Here is a 17,667-nt window from a genome sequence, read left to right as displayed (position 1 = left end):
TAGAGGCAATGGCAGACGGGACAATCGGAAGGACAACTTAAGTAACGATTTTTAAAGGTTATTTCGCGTAGACTCCGGGTAGACTGCTGGTCAGGATAAACCTATTTCGAGCTGCGTCCATAAGATATCAACAACAAGATGTCCAGAAGAAATCCCGGGGACGATTATAGAAAAGGTTTTGTTTATTTTATCTATACGCGCTTCTCATTCAATCTAAATAACGTTCGTCATATCGTGAATATCTCATCGAAGATACCTGGACGATTATTTGTCGATATAATTGCTAGATTAATATACAATTCTGTATGAGATATTAAATGGTCGAAAATTAATTTTTTATTTACATAATATTTTCAAGAATAAGCAGAAACAAAAATTACACTCGGAATATGTTATCTTGATTATGCGTCTAATTTTTTAACAATGTTCCGTCATGACGGATGTATTTTGTACTAAAAATGCGATCATTATTGCTGTTCTTTAAACAAAAAATTTACTCAGTTTCTCTCTATGCATATCTAAATTAAAAAATATATTGTAACGTTGTATTTTACAAGAATATTTTACATTTTATGATTTTATCATATCTATGAATAACTTATTATTTAAAAAAAATTTAAATAATTAAAATTGTAAAACTAATTTCTAATTGTTAAATTTTTATAGGAGATGAATATTGTATTAAGCATAATCCGCTTAAAGATTTCCGGTTAAAAAGTCAACTTTGTTTAACTTGATCTGAACTTTGCCAGTGTTTGACGTTGTCAGGGTCAAGTGTCTACAGAGCCGAGGACAGGAGAGGAGATGACAGGGATAGGGACCGTTCGCCGCTCAGATCCGAGGAGCATTGCGACTCAGATGACTCCAATCAATCCGATGCTAAGAAACAAAAATTAACATTTGGCTTTGGAAAAAAGGCTGGCAATGAACAGAAGAAAGGAATTCAGATTAAATTAGGTTCTACTTCTGTAAGTGAAATATTTTCACAGATCGATATTCTATATACATATATTCTGTGATATAAAATCTTTTTTTTTCTTAAAAATTTCATTTTCTTTTATACAAAGTTTTCTTTTTTTAAATCAGAAACCATCTCCAAAAGCAACAACAGTACAAAAACCAACAGTGGCCTCGGTGTTTAATACGGATGAAGATGATGAACCAGAAGAGATGCCGGCGGAAGCAAGGATGAGGATGCGAAATATTGGTCGCGAAACACCAACATCAGCTGGGCCAAATTCATTTGGTAAAACGAAGCAAGGATTCTGCGATTCAAAAAAAATATTTGAGAAAACGCTGAAAAAGGCAATGGAAGAAGCAAACAAATGATTTTTTCATTGCCAAATATATCTAAAGGAATAATTACTTGTACATTAATTTTACATAATTACTACAAATTTCTTGCTAAAGTCAAATGTATGTATTTTTATGAAATGCAATTCATTGACAGAGCTCAATTTTAAAGTTTTGCTTCAAAACTTAGGAGGATATTATCAGCTGATCAATAGATCTATTATTTCTATGCACATTATGTACAATAAATCTATACATAAAATTTATGCATTCTGAAGGATCTAATAATTGTTTCTTCCTTTAATGGATTATCAAATGCTATATTAATTCATGATAAATAATATATATGTAAAATAATACATATGTAATTTCTCTTTTTTCTGGAAAATAAAATAATAAAAACAAAAATAAAAACATCATAGCTCTGTACTTTATATTATATGAATTTAATAATATTATGCTCTGTAATTTATATTATATGAATTAAATAAAAAATCTTAAATATTAGTTTTATGTATTTTTATTGTAATTTTAATTTTACATAATAAAATTATTTCCTGTTCTGCTGGCCTTGACGCAAATCCTGAAAACAGAATTTTTACATGTATATAAAATGTATTTACTTTATAATTGTACAATTATATGTTGAATAATCTCAAATTTTGATTTTTTTTATATCCTTCATATTAAATTACACTGTTACACATAATAAAACATTTAAAAACTGATATAAATAATAATTATATGCCAATCATTGCCAATATTTTAATCTCTTATTTTTAATTGCTAACAAAATATATTCATTTGTATTATATTAATAACTATTTGTATTTATAGTTACCCTGGGGAAATTGCGGACAGGAGGTGTTCTGATACGACGATCAGCCTTGGATCTATTACGCACCACTTTAGAGTGAATAGCGCAAGAGACACAATAGTGGAGCTTGGCGTATAATTTCGGCAGCTGATAGGACTGGTAAAAGCTAGCCTCTGTTATATCTCTAACAGCAGCAGCCTCGACAATATTTCTTATTACAAACTTTTTAATCGCTTTGTCCTTAGGAACGCAACGAGCACAGTTGGTGCAGCGAACTGGATTGACATGGCCACGACCATGCTTGGCACGTCCTCCATTCCTACGTTTGCAAGTCTACAAAAAACACAGAATTAAGTTAAGTATATATTAATGCACTTGTAAGATGTATTAAAAGTATATACAATAGCGCCAATTATATATATATATATATATATATATATATATATATATACATATATATGTGTGTGTAGCCAATATACACATGATTTAGATTATAATTTGCCCTCGAGTTTTCGTTTTGCAATAAATATCTAGTGTATCAATTTAAAAAAATTAACAACGATAAATAATATAAATTACCATTTTATATCGCGAGTTTTCTTTTTTTCTCTTCAAATTTCAATGAATTTCTACTAATGAGTAAAAATACCACGTTGCGTATCGAAAACTTCACAGAAAGAGGTTCGAAACGGAAACATACTATAATCATGAACTAATATAGAAGCGCAACTCTCATAGTTTTATGAAAACCTAATGACATCGAATCCATAACACTTCCGGTTGGACTTACGTTAAGCTCAATTTTCATCAAACAATATTATGACATTTATTTTTACATACGCATACAAAAATGAAATAAATAGATATTTCTCCTTAATTATCGACAAAAATAATTTTATCATCTCTAAAATAAAAATTTATAAAATTAATATTAAAGAGATTTTATTTACTTAATGAAAAAATAAAAGAATAGATTATTACTTAAAAAAAATAGTGATTCTTTCTAAATCTTACAAATCACATATTTATATTAAAAAAACAAAAAATAAAAATATTAATATAACTATATTGTGAAGTGTTATGTTACATGTCATGTGTTTATCTTATTTATGTCAGTGAAAAAAATAATGAATCTTATAATCTTATAATTAAACTTATTTTTTAGGTTGCAGTTTTATAATTGGTAAACATCTATTTATTTTTTCTAGAATATAGTAATTGTTTTTCTCAAAAATTGGAACATAGCACTCTGATTTTTTGCCACATAACTGACATATTTTATATATTTCACCTCCAATTTTATTAAATACTTCTACTTTTGTCTCCATGATTAATCTTTAACAAAGGTCTGCAAACTTTCTGTATTCAGATAAGATAAATTATATTAAAAAATAAATACATACACTATTAGAAGTCAATCTTCTTTATTTCTATAAATCATGTTAAATGTATACTATACAATACATATAAAAATATAACTGTAAAATTTATAAAAGTTTTGCATGTAAGTTTAGTCAAAATTCATATTATTGCGTCGCTCTATATCCCTAATTTCTAACATATCTGTTTTGAGATGCAGTTTCATAATTTCTCTCCATATGTCCATCCTGTGCTGTTCATTATCGACACCAAGCCGCAGCAAAATATTTTCGTTTATTCTTAACAATACTCTTCCTGTAATGTCATGCTTAAAAAAAGAGATAGAAACTGTTTTTATTTTTCAATTTATTTCTAAATGCATTTTGGATAAGAAATTATTAAAAAATCTCGATCATATTTTATAATAAATAATATAATTTTATAATAAATATAAATGCATTTATTAGAGAAGAAAGTGAAATTTGAAAGAAATTTATGGATTGAACGAGCAGATTTGACAAAAAGTGCTCACATGCAGAAACTTTTCGTGGTACAGCTGATAATAATCACTGCAATGTCGTCTCAACCACTTTTGTACATCTAATACATTCCACAAGTACACTGGACGAGGTCGAGCTGTTTTGTTCTGCAACATGATAAATAATTTATGTTTTAGAAGAAAATTTTATTTCACAATTTTACTTTGCATTTTATGTAAAAAGCTTAGCAACAGGTATATCATCGTCAGATATTCTTACTTTCGGTTTATTGTTAGAATTAATGATTTCCTCTACCATACTCCTAATTTTCGACACTGAAGGAAAATATATCGTAATAAGAAGTAACAATAAACAGTATCAATATCATAGCAAAGCAAAATATCGCATCATGATTCATAGACGTATACTGTATATGATCAATTCAACGAATGACAGATCTATATTTTTCTCTCGAGGTTCCTAGGGAATATTCGCGTCATCGACCGCCGCAATTGGTGGCATTGAATACAACGGAGCTGTTTGAAAGAGACGTGCGTTGTGCGAGCGAATTCGCGTGCGATGACCGTTGTGGATGGAGTGAACGTACAAATAGTCGAACGAGATTAGTGGCGATCATTAATACGCGACGAGAGAGCGAAGGCGCCTGAACCGGCCGGTATCCAGCCAGCTGACAGCATGTTTCGCTCGAAGAAGGACGTCGATCGTCACGTCCAAAATGTCTTCAGCAAGCTACGGAACGAAAACGAGGTGAGGTTACTTGATCGGTGCGCGAAATTCTACTTTTTTTTGCTCCTCTTCCTCTCTTATTTTTGCACGGTTAACGAACGAGGGTTCCGTATCGTTTTTATGACGATAATAACGACTGGCTACATTGATCTGAAACGCGTTATCGATAGCCAACCTCACGCAATATCGTCCCGGCAGATATGATGCATCGGAGACCTTGAATCGTCAAAGCCAGACACGCAACGTACGATGATGGCGAATTTTCGCGGGAAATCGTCGTCACGATAATAACCCCTCTCAATGTCTATTTGTGGTAGATTTATTCTTCGTGGAAATCTTGAATTTCGAGTGGTTTTTTTTTATAGTTGAGAAGACAAATGTATTTATATTTATTTAAGGCAGTCACATTAGACATCATATGACATATACATGTATACTACATATGGCTCGTAAGGGCGACGTTTGCCCGATTGCCATCTTTTAAATTGGTTTCAAATATTCACGATGAAAATATAATTTCGAAATTCTGAATTTCTGATGCAAGATTTTTTGTTCTTTTTCAGGAAATTAATTAGTAGATAAATTAATTAGTAAATTAGTAAATTAATTAGTAGATAATAGTAGATATTTAGTTTTTATTTAGAGTTTTCATTACTTTTTCTTAATTTATTTTAAAGATAAAAATTACTGAAAAAATTGCATTTTATTATGATATTAAATAAAATATAATTATTTAATATCATAATAAAAAATCTATCTGAAAAATTGTGAATATTTCAAATATAATTTATTATTATAAAAAGATTATGTTAAGTATATTATATCTTTAAATATCTTTAAACTTTTAATTTATTTCTGAATTTGTATGTGGATGAATTAAAATCTAATATCTAATATCTCTCTTTAATTTAAATTTAATATCTAATATTGCTCTTTAATTTTGTTTACAGAAAGATCTTCGTTGTTATAATGTTGCCAAACTGTATTATCAAGTAGGTGATTATGAATCCACAAAAAGATACGTATCTAATTATTTAGGAGTACGAGATGGTTCAGCTAGTGCACACAAGTTGTTAGGTCAAGCATATGAGGCTCTTGGCCAAAAGGAAGCAGCTTTTAATGAGTATAAAATTTCTCTTGAACTTGAAGGCAGACAGGATGATCTTGTCTTAAAAGGTAAGAAATTAATATCTGTAAATATTACTCTTATAACTTTAAATATTTTTGCAACAGTGTATAATAGATTCATTATATAACTTTTTTTCTTAATTTTATAGTATGTGAATTATTGGCTGACTTGGATATAGGAATGGATGTTAATAAAGTAGAATATTGGGTAGATAGAGCTGATAGACAATTTCCACATCATCCAGTAGTTTTTCAATTGAAAGAGAAATTGTTGACTATAAAGAGACCAAACAATAGCACTGAGGATTTCGAAAAACTCATTAAATGTAAATAAATATCATTTATTTGAATAATAAAGATTGATTACTGATAGAAAACTAATATATATAAATAATTTTTTAGCTGAATTGATTGCAAGACCAAATGATGTCCAGCTTCCCATAAAATTGTTAAATCATTATATGTTGGAGCGCAAATTTGATAAAGCTTATGAATATGCCGTTAGTGTGGAAGCTGATGTTCGTCATAGAAACAGCATTGTGTGGTATCAGCTACTATACGAGTTATTAACAAAATGTAAAGAGACTAAATCTTTTGATTGGTCCTTCTGGTTTCTTTATATATCTGTATCAGATAGATATGCAGCACTATGTCTTAAAGAACAAGGCAGTGATATAAAGAAAAGCATTTCAGAAGCAACACAAGCAGTATTCAAGTATGTATATTTAATAATATATAGTTTAAGTTAAACTGTATATTATATAATTTGAAAAGTGGTAGAATAATAATGAGAAAACTAAAGCTGATAGAAAATTAATTTGTAACAAAATATGGGAATTGCATAAATAATATATATTCTTTATATATATTTATTTTGGTGATGCTTATAAAATAAAAATTATTTCAGTTTTGATCAAAACCTATATGAGATGGAGCTAAAGAACTTTTCTAAGCAGCATGCCTTTACGGAGCACTTGTTTACGCATATGTGGGGTCAATTACATTTCCATTTGGCGTGTTTATTACTGCGCAAAACGAAACGCGAACAAGGTAGCTGGAGCGAAGCGGGAAGATTATGTGCGCCTCTGTTATTAATCGCTTTACATATGACTCCACTGGAAATGCGTACGAGTATACATCTCGAAGATGACGCATCTAAAAATCAATTAAATATATGGATTAAAGAAGCCGCATATCGATGCTGTCAAGCTGGTATGTAAGAGACGTCTCGCAAACTTTTTAAATATTAAATATCTTTGCTAATACGTTCCTTTCTTTTTAGGTTACATTCTTCAAAATTATGCCAGAGATGATACAAAGAAGCTATTGGATAGAATTGATAAATTTTGTACAGGACTCTGGAGAGAGCGTATCTATCAGGTATAAATCTAATTAAATTATATGCGAATTTTTTCTAATTAGATATATACTATCTTAAACGTATTTTTGTATTTTTTTAGAGAATTTTCGTAACCAGAACACATCTTGATCATATGCAGAGTTCATTTTTTTGCAACTATTCAGCTTCTGACCCACCTTTACGTTTTTGCACTGCAAGTCAACTAAGACATTACAGTCAAAGTATGTATAATAATTTCTTTAAATATACCAAAATTTTAACAATGCAGATTTGTAGTATAATTATAATAATATAAGTGTAGTATAATTATATTATCTATTATTTATTATTATAATATATGTACGAGAATATGTATAATGATACATATACACATTTAAATTACATATTTGTTCTAAGACTTCTGTAATAATAATAAATTATATTCAAAGTTATAATTTTAAATTCAATTTGAGCAATAGTTTTTAATCATAAATCATTAAATAAAATAATTTAAAACAATCTTAAAATATAATAAACTCATGATTGATTGTTTACAGTCGCACAAGAAGTATGGCCGTCTTCTTTGCATCATCAAATCTGGTTCGGAATGGAGAATCGACCTCAGCACAAAGACGCTCCATATCCAGATCAATATTCGCGTGTATTTCCATCACTACAATTTTCAGTATTCAATACAAATCAGGCAGCACCTGATACTCTATGTCTCCTCGATATCGACGCATTTCTCAATGCAGCAATACTCTGCTCATCTGCCGTTCTGGAGGAACAACAACTTGGTAGTTTCATAAATCCTGAGAGATTGCCGACATTGCCGGTCGATTTGACCGCAACGTTATCTACCAGCAATCAAGAAAAATGGTGGTCCGCGGCATATAAAATGTGCTCTAAACGTCAAGATGTAGACAGCGATATCGGCGAACTGCGGCAAGAATTGCAGCAGGGTTTGGAAGTCGTTCGTTGCATTGGCAATCACGGTATGCATCCGGTGTTGTTGGTGCATCTGGCACGCATGTTTCACTATCGCGCTAAGATGATGAAAGAGAAAGATGCGGAGAATGGCTACATTCCTAGATGGGAAACACGTTCCGAGCTATACTGGACCGCTGTTATACCGCTGTTGGAGAGATTGCAGAATAATCAAACTTTACGTATGTCATCGTCGAAGCTGTTTAACTATCAGGGCAAAGAGATGAATAACTTTGAATTAACAAATGCCCTCGAAGAAGGCAAATTGTTGCTGGCACAGCGGCTCGTGCGCGACAAGCAATACGAGCAGGCAATCGACGCTCTTCAGGCGCTGAAATGTCCGGAGGCATCGTTCCAGCAAGCACAAATCTACAAAATGTTCGCGGACGAGATAGTAAATTCTACGCCTCGTGAAAGTCTAACATCAGAAATGCGATCGCAACACGTCATAATGTTAACGAAAGCAAGAAACTGCTTCTATCTCACATTGGACCGGCTTCGTAGTCCTGGCACGAATCCCAAGCATCCGCTGAATGCTGAGCTTGGTACTCATATCACCGATATCGAAAACGAGTTAAAAAGGATAGATCCAGATCTGGGAAGAGGCGATTTGAGTAGAAATGATATCGATAATATATCCGACGAGAGTTATTCGCCCACTCATAGCGCCGTAGATCACGCAGTCACAAATCCAACATTACTAACTACATTACCAGTCGGAAATAATTCGAATATGTTGAGCACTCCTCAAAGGAATGCTCATCGTACGCCACGTCATGCCAGTACACCATGTAGACTGCAATACCAAGATTACTTGAATCTATCGAAGAATCGTACGGAAGCACGTCCAAGTCCGGAGCGTCTTGATGCTCAGATACGTCAAATCATACAATCCCGGGATAATGAGATGCAGGAGCTGATGGAACAAATGAAGAACATGACGATACAAATAAAGACGTTAAATGAGAAAGTGGAAACTCTAACGAAAGAGGTGGTAGAATCGCGTAAAGAAAATCAGAAGCAACAACAGCAGCAGCAGCAGCAGCGTGTACAGCAACAGAACGTCAATCCCGCCGTCGATCCCGATGATTTCTACGTCCTCGACGATGACGAGTACGCCGATTTGAGTTACCAGAATCAACCAACCGGACCGGCGTCTTCGATTTCCGGAAACATATTCGCATCCCAGCACGCTCGGCATCCTTATTCGTCGCTAGTATATCCTTCCGCGGCTGCCGCCGCCGCTTTCCAAGGATGGAATTATCAGAGTGGAATACCATTTACCGATCCGAATGCTCAAGCGGCTATATCATCCTTATATCCACATACTGTTTATCCAATGCCAGTGCTGTATCCCAATCAATCAAAAGTCCCGGATAATCCGTTGCAGCAAGGTCTTTTCGCGTCGACACTTTCTTCGCAACTGCCCGATCTTATGCCGGCAGCAGCCGCGACGAATCCGTCATTGCAGATGCAACCGCTGCAACAGAAAATCGAGACTCCGCGGACGAAACCTGAGACGACGATAACAACAACGACAACAATCATCAAAGATGCACCAGTAAACAAGGCACCACCTGTGAACGTGGTTATCACAACATCTGATACACTACCGACCACAGTGCCATCCATTCAACCGACCTTAAGCGTCACGATACCACCGCAGTATCGATTGGGAGGAGGAGCAGTTGTCACTTTTTCCACGCCTATAACGACAGCAATTACGGTAACGATAGCTACAGCGTCAACGACAATGACGACGAAATCGTCATCGTCATCGAACGCACCACACTGTTACCAGATTGCCATGCCTTCGCAGGCCACTATACCAACTACTGTCAATTTACCGCCGACTACTATCTATGTAACACCAACTAACATCAACATATCACCAATGTACGCTAATTTGACAACATCCAGTACGCCATCTACGGTCACAACCAATACAACTTTCAGCAATACTTTGTTAAATACTTTGTTAAATGCTCAGAATAATGCTACTAATATTAAGACACTTGACAAAGCAGATAATATCGCCAAGCCTATCTACGAACCAATTGAATCGCCAAACACATCCGCGGAAATATCCGAACAGGAACACGATCCGATACCAGACTTCGTGCCGGTCATACCATTGCCCGCAAAAGTGAAAGTTACTACCGGTGAAGAGGACGAGGATACATTATATTGCAGTCGGGCCAAGTTGTTCCGTTTTGTCGATAAGGAATGGAAGGAGCGTGGCGTCGGTTATGTAAAACTGCTACGCAATCTAGAGGGTAAGGTACGCTTGCTGATGCGTCGCGATCAAATTCTAAAGATTTGTGCGAACCACATGCTGAGACCAGATATGGAATTGACTCCCATGTCAAACAACAACAAGGCCTTGTTTTGGGTAGCTAATGACTTTGCCGACGAAGAAGTAAAGCTGGAGAAACTTTGTATCAAGTTCAAGACTGCTGAAGAAGCGATGGCATTCAAGGAGGCCTTTGATCAAGCGAAATTCAGCTTGATTGCAACATCTTCGGAAAAAATCGCTGATAAAACTTCCTCCAATGATTTGTCCCAGATTCACAAAGCACAACTACAACCAGCTAAGATAATTCCAACAACAGAAGCAGCATCGGACAAATCAAAATCAGGCACGACAACGCTAGGAGGATTTTCTTTCAGTTCAAAACCCATCATTCAGGAAGTTAAAGATGCCGAGGTAATTGACTCTAAGAAATCTGAAGAAGCGCCGAAAGTCAGTCCGTTCAGCGGATTTACGTTCAAGTCACATAATAAATCTGAAATCGCAAAAATCACAACAACCGTAACGAGCACCTCGACGCAATCGGCAAAATTTCTTTTCTCAACTTCAGCATCGATTTCGCAGTCCTCTGATTTGAGTTTAACGCCCAACGCATCACCGATATTTACCTCACCCGCAACGTCTGGTCAGAATTCCACGGCATTGAGGAGACCTCGTTTGCCACCACCTGGCGCTATAAAATCGGGAATCAACGAAGAAATACAGCCGCAGTCTGAAAATGAATGGAAATTATTTAATGGAACAGCAAGTCTTCAATGTCAATGTAGCAGCAACAGCAAGTGGAAAAATAAAGGTACAGGGCCAATAATACTATTATTGGACACGAAATCCGGTAAGATTCGTTTGTTATTGACGGACGACAAAAGCTCCAAGGTTTATGGTCATGGAATACCCCTGGATATGGCATTTACATATAAGAACGGTACTACAGTTGTTAATTGGACCGTTCCGGGAGATATCAAGGAACCTGGTAAAACTTGGTCATTACACGCCGCAACCTTCAACACTTCGGAATTAGCTTCACAGTTCTATAATATTATATCGAGCTGTCAGCAAAAGCTAGCCAAGGGCTGCAATCCGAATGAAGTTGCGAAGGAACTTGAGAAGAAAGCATCGTCGAGCGACAACAAGGATCAAAATGTACAGGTAAAGCCTCACTCCGCATCATTGTTGTCACAATTATTCAAGCCGCCAGTTGGTTCCTGGGAATGCAGCAGCTGTTATATTAGAAACAAAGCTACAGATATGAAGTGCGTAGCTTGCAACGCTCTGTCGCCATCTTCGACAGCGAGTCACAAGAGCAGCTCTACAATCGCTAATAGCAAGCCTATCGATTCCGACAAACTGCCATTGGCAGAATTGTTTAAATCGCCCTCCGGTTCCTGGACCTGTCCGAACTGCCATATCACCAATTTCAGCACAAACATCTATTGCGTTGCCTGTGATAAGCCTAAGGATCCGTCACAACCGCCCAAGCCGCAGCAGACCAACATCTTCCAAGTGTCTTCTTCCAACGCATCGCCGCCTAAAACCAAGTTCTCTTTTGGTATTCCTAAGGACGCCGCCAAGGAGGCTACTGATACCGGTTTCAGTTTTCGGATGTTGAAAACAGAGGATAATAAAAGCGCGGTTGATAGTACGAAAACGGCTAACTTCGTGTTTGGAATGCCTGTGAAAACCACTACTAACTCGGGTGACTCGCCATTTACTTTCGGTTCTCCCACCAAGTCGTTCGGCTTTAACTTTGCGGCCAAATCGCCTGCTAAATCACCTGGCGGTGCCGGTGGCGAGACCAGTGAGGATGAGGTAGTAGAAAGTGATGACGTTCATTTCTCGCCAGTTATACCATTACCGGACAAAATCGAGGTGAAAACCGGCGAAGAGAACGAGGAGGTGCTCTACAGTCATCGGGCGAAGCTGTTTAGATTTGACACTACGGTGAAGGAATGGAAAGAACGTGGATTAGGTGACATTAAGTTGCTGCGTCACAAGGAGACTGGTAAACTGCGGTTGATCATGCGACGGGACCACGTGTTGAAACTGTGCCTAAATCATCATTTGTCCGGCGAATTAGAGTTCACACCGAAGGACGAGAAAACATGGCTGTGGACTACGGCAGATTATAGCGATGGCGAGATCGAATATATGCAGTTTGCTTGTCGTTTCAAAACATCTGAAATCGCGACGAATTTCAAAAAGGTAATTGATGATGCTAGAAAGAACGTTATATCTAACTTATCATTAACTAGCAGCAAAAGCGAAAAAGTGGATAAATCTGCAACAATAAAAACACCGACACAGACAAATTGCTTACCAGTCGAAGAAGTCGAAATCATCTACGAGACCAAAGTCACTTCAGAAGAGAAAGCGGCTGCCTTAGAATTACAATTACCAGAGAACTTTTATGCTTATAAACAAAAGGAAGATTGTCCCGGCTGCAGAGGCTGTAGAAAACCGAGTATAGTATTATACCCGGATGTCGCTACAACACAAGATTCAACGAGTTGGAAGCCCACATCGGAAGAGAAGACGATAATTTTACCGAAACTCGCTCCAAGTGTGTCGGGCGACTCTAAAAGTATTGATACTACTCAAAATGCAACGCAGCCTACATCTGTAAAAAATGGATTTTCTTTCACGACACTTACTCCAACAACGTTCATGTCACCTTCGACCACATCGAGCATTTTTGACAGTTCCGCAATGAGCTTTGGTACTGGCGATCTAAAGCTGTTTAACGATAAAAAAACTACAACTTTCTCATTTGGCATGAATTTGCAGTTCAGCAACAGCGAAACCGCGACAAGTACTTCGCTTGAGAATGTCAAGATCTGCAGTCCTTCCAATGTTGAAACCGCGCAAACAACTACTTCTAATACAGCTGTTCAATCGATATTTGGCCAAACGACATCGACCGCGTCCATTTTTAAAACGCCTACTTTCAACTTAGATACTGGCAAAAATATTTTCGGTAGCGCCACGAATGCGACTTTGTCGAAAACGTCTATATTCGGAGGGAACAGCGATGGTAACTCCTTCAATGCCGCGAAGACAACTTCCACTGCCGCTACTACGACGAATTCCATTCCGAAGACATCATCATCGACCATAACTACCACTATGGGAACTGGTTCTTCGTTTGGAACTGGTCTGTTCGGTTCGGCAATCACACAGCCAACTACCAAAGCGAACGACACTATCACCGCCGCCACATCAGCAGTTAATCTGTCGAATAACTCGGTGTTCAATACTAACACTACTTTTTCTAAGATGACATTTGGTGCTTCATCATTCGGTAATTCTACAATGACGACAAGCATTTTTAATACAACACCGGCAATGATGACGAACCTCTTCAATTCACCACCATCAACGATGGCGACGAACATCTTTAATGCACCACCGGCAACGATGACGACGAATATCTTTAGTACATCACCGGCAACGACAACATCAAATGTTTTCGAAACAAAACAGTCAGATAATACCCAAAAGAATGATGACGGCCCTTTCTTCTCCAAGAACACCGTATCGTTTACGGCACTTGCTTCGGCGGCGGCAAAACCGGAAGCCTTCAAAGTTGGTACGTTATAAAATCACACAACAAAATCATTAATTATTTGCTATTCAAATACATTGATATTGATATTAATTAAAATTGTTTGTTAATGAAAATTTGTCGTTTTTACTTCATTAAAAACGTTATCAATCATTTTTACTCTTTTTATTCAATTGTATAACGTCAAATTTATTATGATTTAGTATGAAAATTTTGAATTGGTACTTCTTTCAGATCCTAACTTTTCATTCGCCGGTGCGGGATCAGCGGTATTTGGTTCGAAATCTACCACATCGTCATCACTGAATAGCTCAGCATCTGTTCAGAATAAATCGCAAGATTCCACGCAAAAAGAGGATAATGAAGAGGATGATGGTGAAGTGGATAACGAACAGGAGCACGATCCTCATTTTGAACCTATTGTACCTTTACCAGATGCCATTGAAGTACGAACTGGCGAAGAAGATGAAGAGAAAGGTATATTGCATTAAACATATATTTTTAAATATATGTATATATATTTTATTTGAAAAATTTTTATATCTGTTGATAAATATCAAATCATCTAACCGAATACTGACTTACCGAATATATTCTTATCAAGCCAAAGTTATTTGTAGTTTGTATTGTATATACGCTTCTACGCCATTATTTTTCCTTAACTAAGAAAATTTAATTTATCAAAAAAATAAATATGTTAATTATAAGGTCAAAAATTTGTTAATTAGTAATAATATGAGAGAGATAGAGAGAATAATAAAACTATATTTGCTTAAGAGTGTTATTCACAAGTAATAGAATTAATTAATATTACAATAGCATCATTTAATTCTAAGATATGATATAATTTAAATTGTGTTTACAGTGTTCTGCAATAGAGCCAAGTTATATAGATACGATAACGCTACGAAGGAATGGAAGGAGCGCGGTGTGGGTGAAATGAAAATTCTGTATCATGCGGGTCACGGCAGCTACCGGTTACTGTTACGTCGTGAACAAGTTCACAAGGTCGTTTGTAACTTTCTCGTCACTCCCGACGTGGAGTTTCGTCCACTCTCCACATCGCATCAGGCTTGGATGTGGGCCGGCATGAATTATGCTGAGCAAGAACCCTGCGCTGAGCAATTAGCGGTTAAATTTAAATCGCCCGATTTGGCTCAGCAATTTAAGGCACATATTGATAAGATTCAACAAGAATTACATGAAAAGAAAAATACTCAAGGTAATAATAATCTATGATTTCTTTTTTACACGTTAAATGGGTTTAATAGTTGTTTCTTTATAAATATTTTCTATAATATGATCGTTTGCTTGCAATGATATACACACATATGTGTGTGCGTGTGTGTGTGTTCTTATTTAAAATTTGTTTTAAGAATAATATTTATATATAAATTATATAAATACACTTTTTTATGTTGATTTATATCTGCATAGGTGAAAGGTGTGTCGGCGAAGTGGAAGAGAGTGAAGAACACGATCGAAATGACGCGAATGAAGCAGAAGATGACGAAGAGGAAGACGAAGAAGATGATCAGGAAATGATACTCATAATTGAGAAACGTGCCACTGTATTTGCAAGATGGCCGAATGAAACTAAATGGGAAATAGTAGGCTTAGGAAATCTGGCGATTCATTATGATTCCGAAATTTACGCGGAAAGAATCTTGCTGAAGCTCGACGACTCGGAAGAGTATGCAAGTAATACTATCATTAGCATGGATTCAGAGATGCAGGTAATAATTGTATTTACAAACGAGTAATATATTGTAAGTCTGTTTTTTCTTCTGCTAATTTTATATGATAAAGTCATAACATGCAAATCAATTTAAACAATGATGTTTCTAAATTTTAATGCAAATAAGAGTCTTTCTTTTCCTGCAATGATAGATGAAAGAAAGAAAGAAATATTTTAAATCTAAATATTAAATATCTTTGAAAATAGACGCGATTTAAGTAATTTTTTATGAAAAAATATGTGAAGTAAATAATTTAAATTATATTTGGCTTAATTTGAAGATTTATATCTCGTATTTTTCTGAATTTGAATGCATTATGTTTTAATATAAATTAACTATCGAGAAAATTATATATAATATATATAATTATATATATGTATATATATATGTATATATATATATACATATATATATATATATATATATATATATATGTATGTATGTATGTGTATATATATATATATATATATATATATATATATATAATTTTCTTGATAATTAATTAAATTTTTTATGTATTATTATATCTTTTTTTTCTTTTACTTATTAATCTTGCATTATCACAAAGGTGGAAGGCAAAGAATGTATTTGGAGTGGGATCGATTACGCTTTAGATCCTCCAGTGAGAAGAGTTCTAAAAGCAGTCTTCTCATCGATACAAGCAGCACAAGAAATACATACGTTTTTCGAAGATGTAAGTAAAATTTCGCTTCACGAAAATATTTTTATCATATATGTGTGTGTGTATACACACACACATACACATGTACATGTATATTAAGATTGAAAATATATGAAAAATGTAAGATGATATTACTTCGTAGGGAGTGGAGAGCGCGAAGCAAGTCGGTGTCGCCGAATATCAAGAAGAAGATTTAGGATCTTGAGCTAATATAAGTAGTTGATAATTGAGAGACAACAGGCATATTGTTATTATATATAATTATCTTCCTATTATAATATAAATGTAAACATGCTGTTTCTTGTCGTTCCTCCTAAGTTATAATGATAAGTAAAAAAAACACACATGCTAGAGTTTTACGTACAGCTTCGTCTTTCTTTTTTTTTTAGAATCAAGACAGGGATTTGACAAATACAATAATTATCTGTATACGCATGTGGAGAAGTGCAAATTCTCGTAGTAATAATTTATATGCTACGAAAAAATTTTTATTTATAACAAGAAATAGAAAAGAGACTACATCACATATTTAATATGTTTATTCTTTATACTAATCTATATAAATCTTTGAGTTATTTTTTGTTGGTTTTTTCTTTTTGATGAAATGTGCCAAAACGAAACGTTTTTGTGAATGAAAGCACTTAATTATATTGAACTATATTAAAACTATCAGTAATTCTATCTCAAAAGTATATATTTTTAAATAATTTCTAAAAATGGTATCAGCAACAAATACATATTAAATGCTCACGATAAAATAATAGCACATGGATTATTGTTTACTAATTGATTATAATGATCACATTAAGTCGTAAAAATTTCGAAGTTTATATCAAAGTTTGATTAGATTGCAAAATAATTACATCACCAAAATTAATAATTATTGTAAATATTAAGTCTTATGGTTATATATTTAGTAATAAGATGTAATATTATCTTTCTTGGACTGAAATAGAAATTGTTAAATAAATATCTAATATAGTATACAATACAATATATAATGCGTACAATGTAAAATATTGATTAAAATATTTCTTCTAAAAATTGTATTTGTTTAACAGGTAAGTAATGTGTATCATCCTCTCGCAATTAAAAATTTATTAATATATATTGGAGATATAAAATTGCTGAAAGATTTTGATTAAATCAAATCTACATACATCTATCATTAAAAAAGTTTGTAATTGCAACAAAAACTATGTAAAAAGAGGAGCAACTTGTAGTAAA

The 17,667-nt window shown here is 34.5% G+C and overlaps 4 protein-coding genes across 4 annotated transcripts; 2 read left to right on the top strand and 2 right to left on the bottom strand.

The window, feature by feature from the left end:
• LOC105255237 (PEST proteolytic signal-containing nuclear protein-like) lies at positions 1-1,624 on the top strand. The gene is made up of 3 exons (XM_011264403.3): positions 1-175; positions 769-968; positions 1,087-1,624. The coding sequence occupies exons 1-3, from the start codon at positions 139-141 to the stop codon at positions 1,327-1,329; spliced, it is 480 nt and encodes a 159-aa protein (XP_011262705.1). The 5' UTR covers positions 1-138; the 3' UTR covers positions 1,330-1,624.
• A 173-nt stretch (positions 1,625-1,797) lies between these two features.
• Positions 1,798-2,836, bottom strand: LOC105255238 (40S ribosomal protein S26). The gene is made up of 3 exons (XM_011264404.3): positions 2,690-2,836; positions 2,135-2,443; positions 1,798-1,876 (listed from the first exon to the last, which is right to left on the bottom strand). The coding sequence occupies exons 1-3, from the start codon at positions 2,690-2,692 to the stop codon at positions 1,844-1,846; spliced, it is 345 nt and encodes a 114-aa protein (XP_011262706.1). The 5' UTR covers positions 2,693-2,836; the 3' UTR covers positions 1,798-1,843.
• A 753-nt stretch (positions 2,837-3,589) lies between these two features.
• On the bottom strand, positions 3,590-4,408 carry LOC105255239 (protein aveugle). Its single transcript, XM_011264405.3, has 3 exons — positions 4,228-4,408; positions 4,002-4,115; positions 3,590-3,797 (listed from the first exon to the last, which is right to left on the bottom strand). Exons 1-3 carry the CDS (start codon positions 4,264-4,266, stop codon positions 3,621-3,623), a joined length of 330 nt encoding a protein of 109 aa, XP_011262707.1. The 5' UTR covers positions 4,267-4,408; the 3' UTR covers positions 3,590-3,620.
• A 96-nt stretch (positions 4,409-4,504) lies between these two features.
• On the top strand, positions 4,505-16,957 carry LOC105255240 (E3 SUMO-protein ligase RanBP2). Its single transcript, XM_011264406.3, has 13 exons — positions 4,505-4,716; positions 5,646-5,871; positions 5,973-6,149; positions 6,226-6,538; positions 6,731-7,035; positions 7,106-7,203; positions 7,284-7,404; positions 7,720-14,043; positions 14,254-14,496; positions 14,885-15,241; positions 15,457-15,755; positions 16,327-16,452; positions 16,583-16,957. Exons 1-13 carry the CDS (start codon positions 4,645-4,647, stop codon positions 16,643-16,645), a joined length of 8,724 nt encoding a protein of 2,907 aa, XP_011262708.1. The 5' UTR covers positions 4,505-4,644; the 3' UTR covers positions 16,646-16,957.
• The last annotated feature ends 710 nt before the right edge of the window (positions 16,958-17,667 follow it).

The sequence above is a fragment of the Camponotus floridanus genome, unplaced genomic scaffold (genome assembly GCF_003227725.1).
Source record: "Camponotus floridanus strain SB8 unplaced genomic scaffold, Cflo_v7.5 scaffold43, whole genome shotgun sequence".
In the NCBI taxonomy this organism is placed as follows: Eukaryota; Metazoa; Arthropoda; class Insecta; order Hymenoptera; family Formicidae; genus Camponotus; species Camponotus floridanus.
This window is presented reverse-complemented; position numbering and strand designations above follow the sequence as displayed.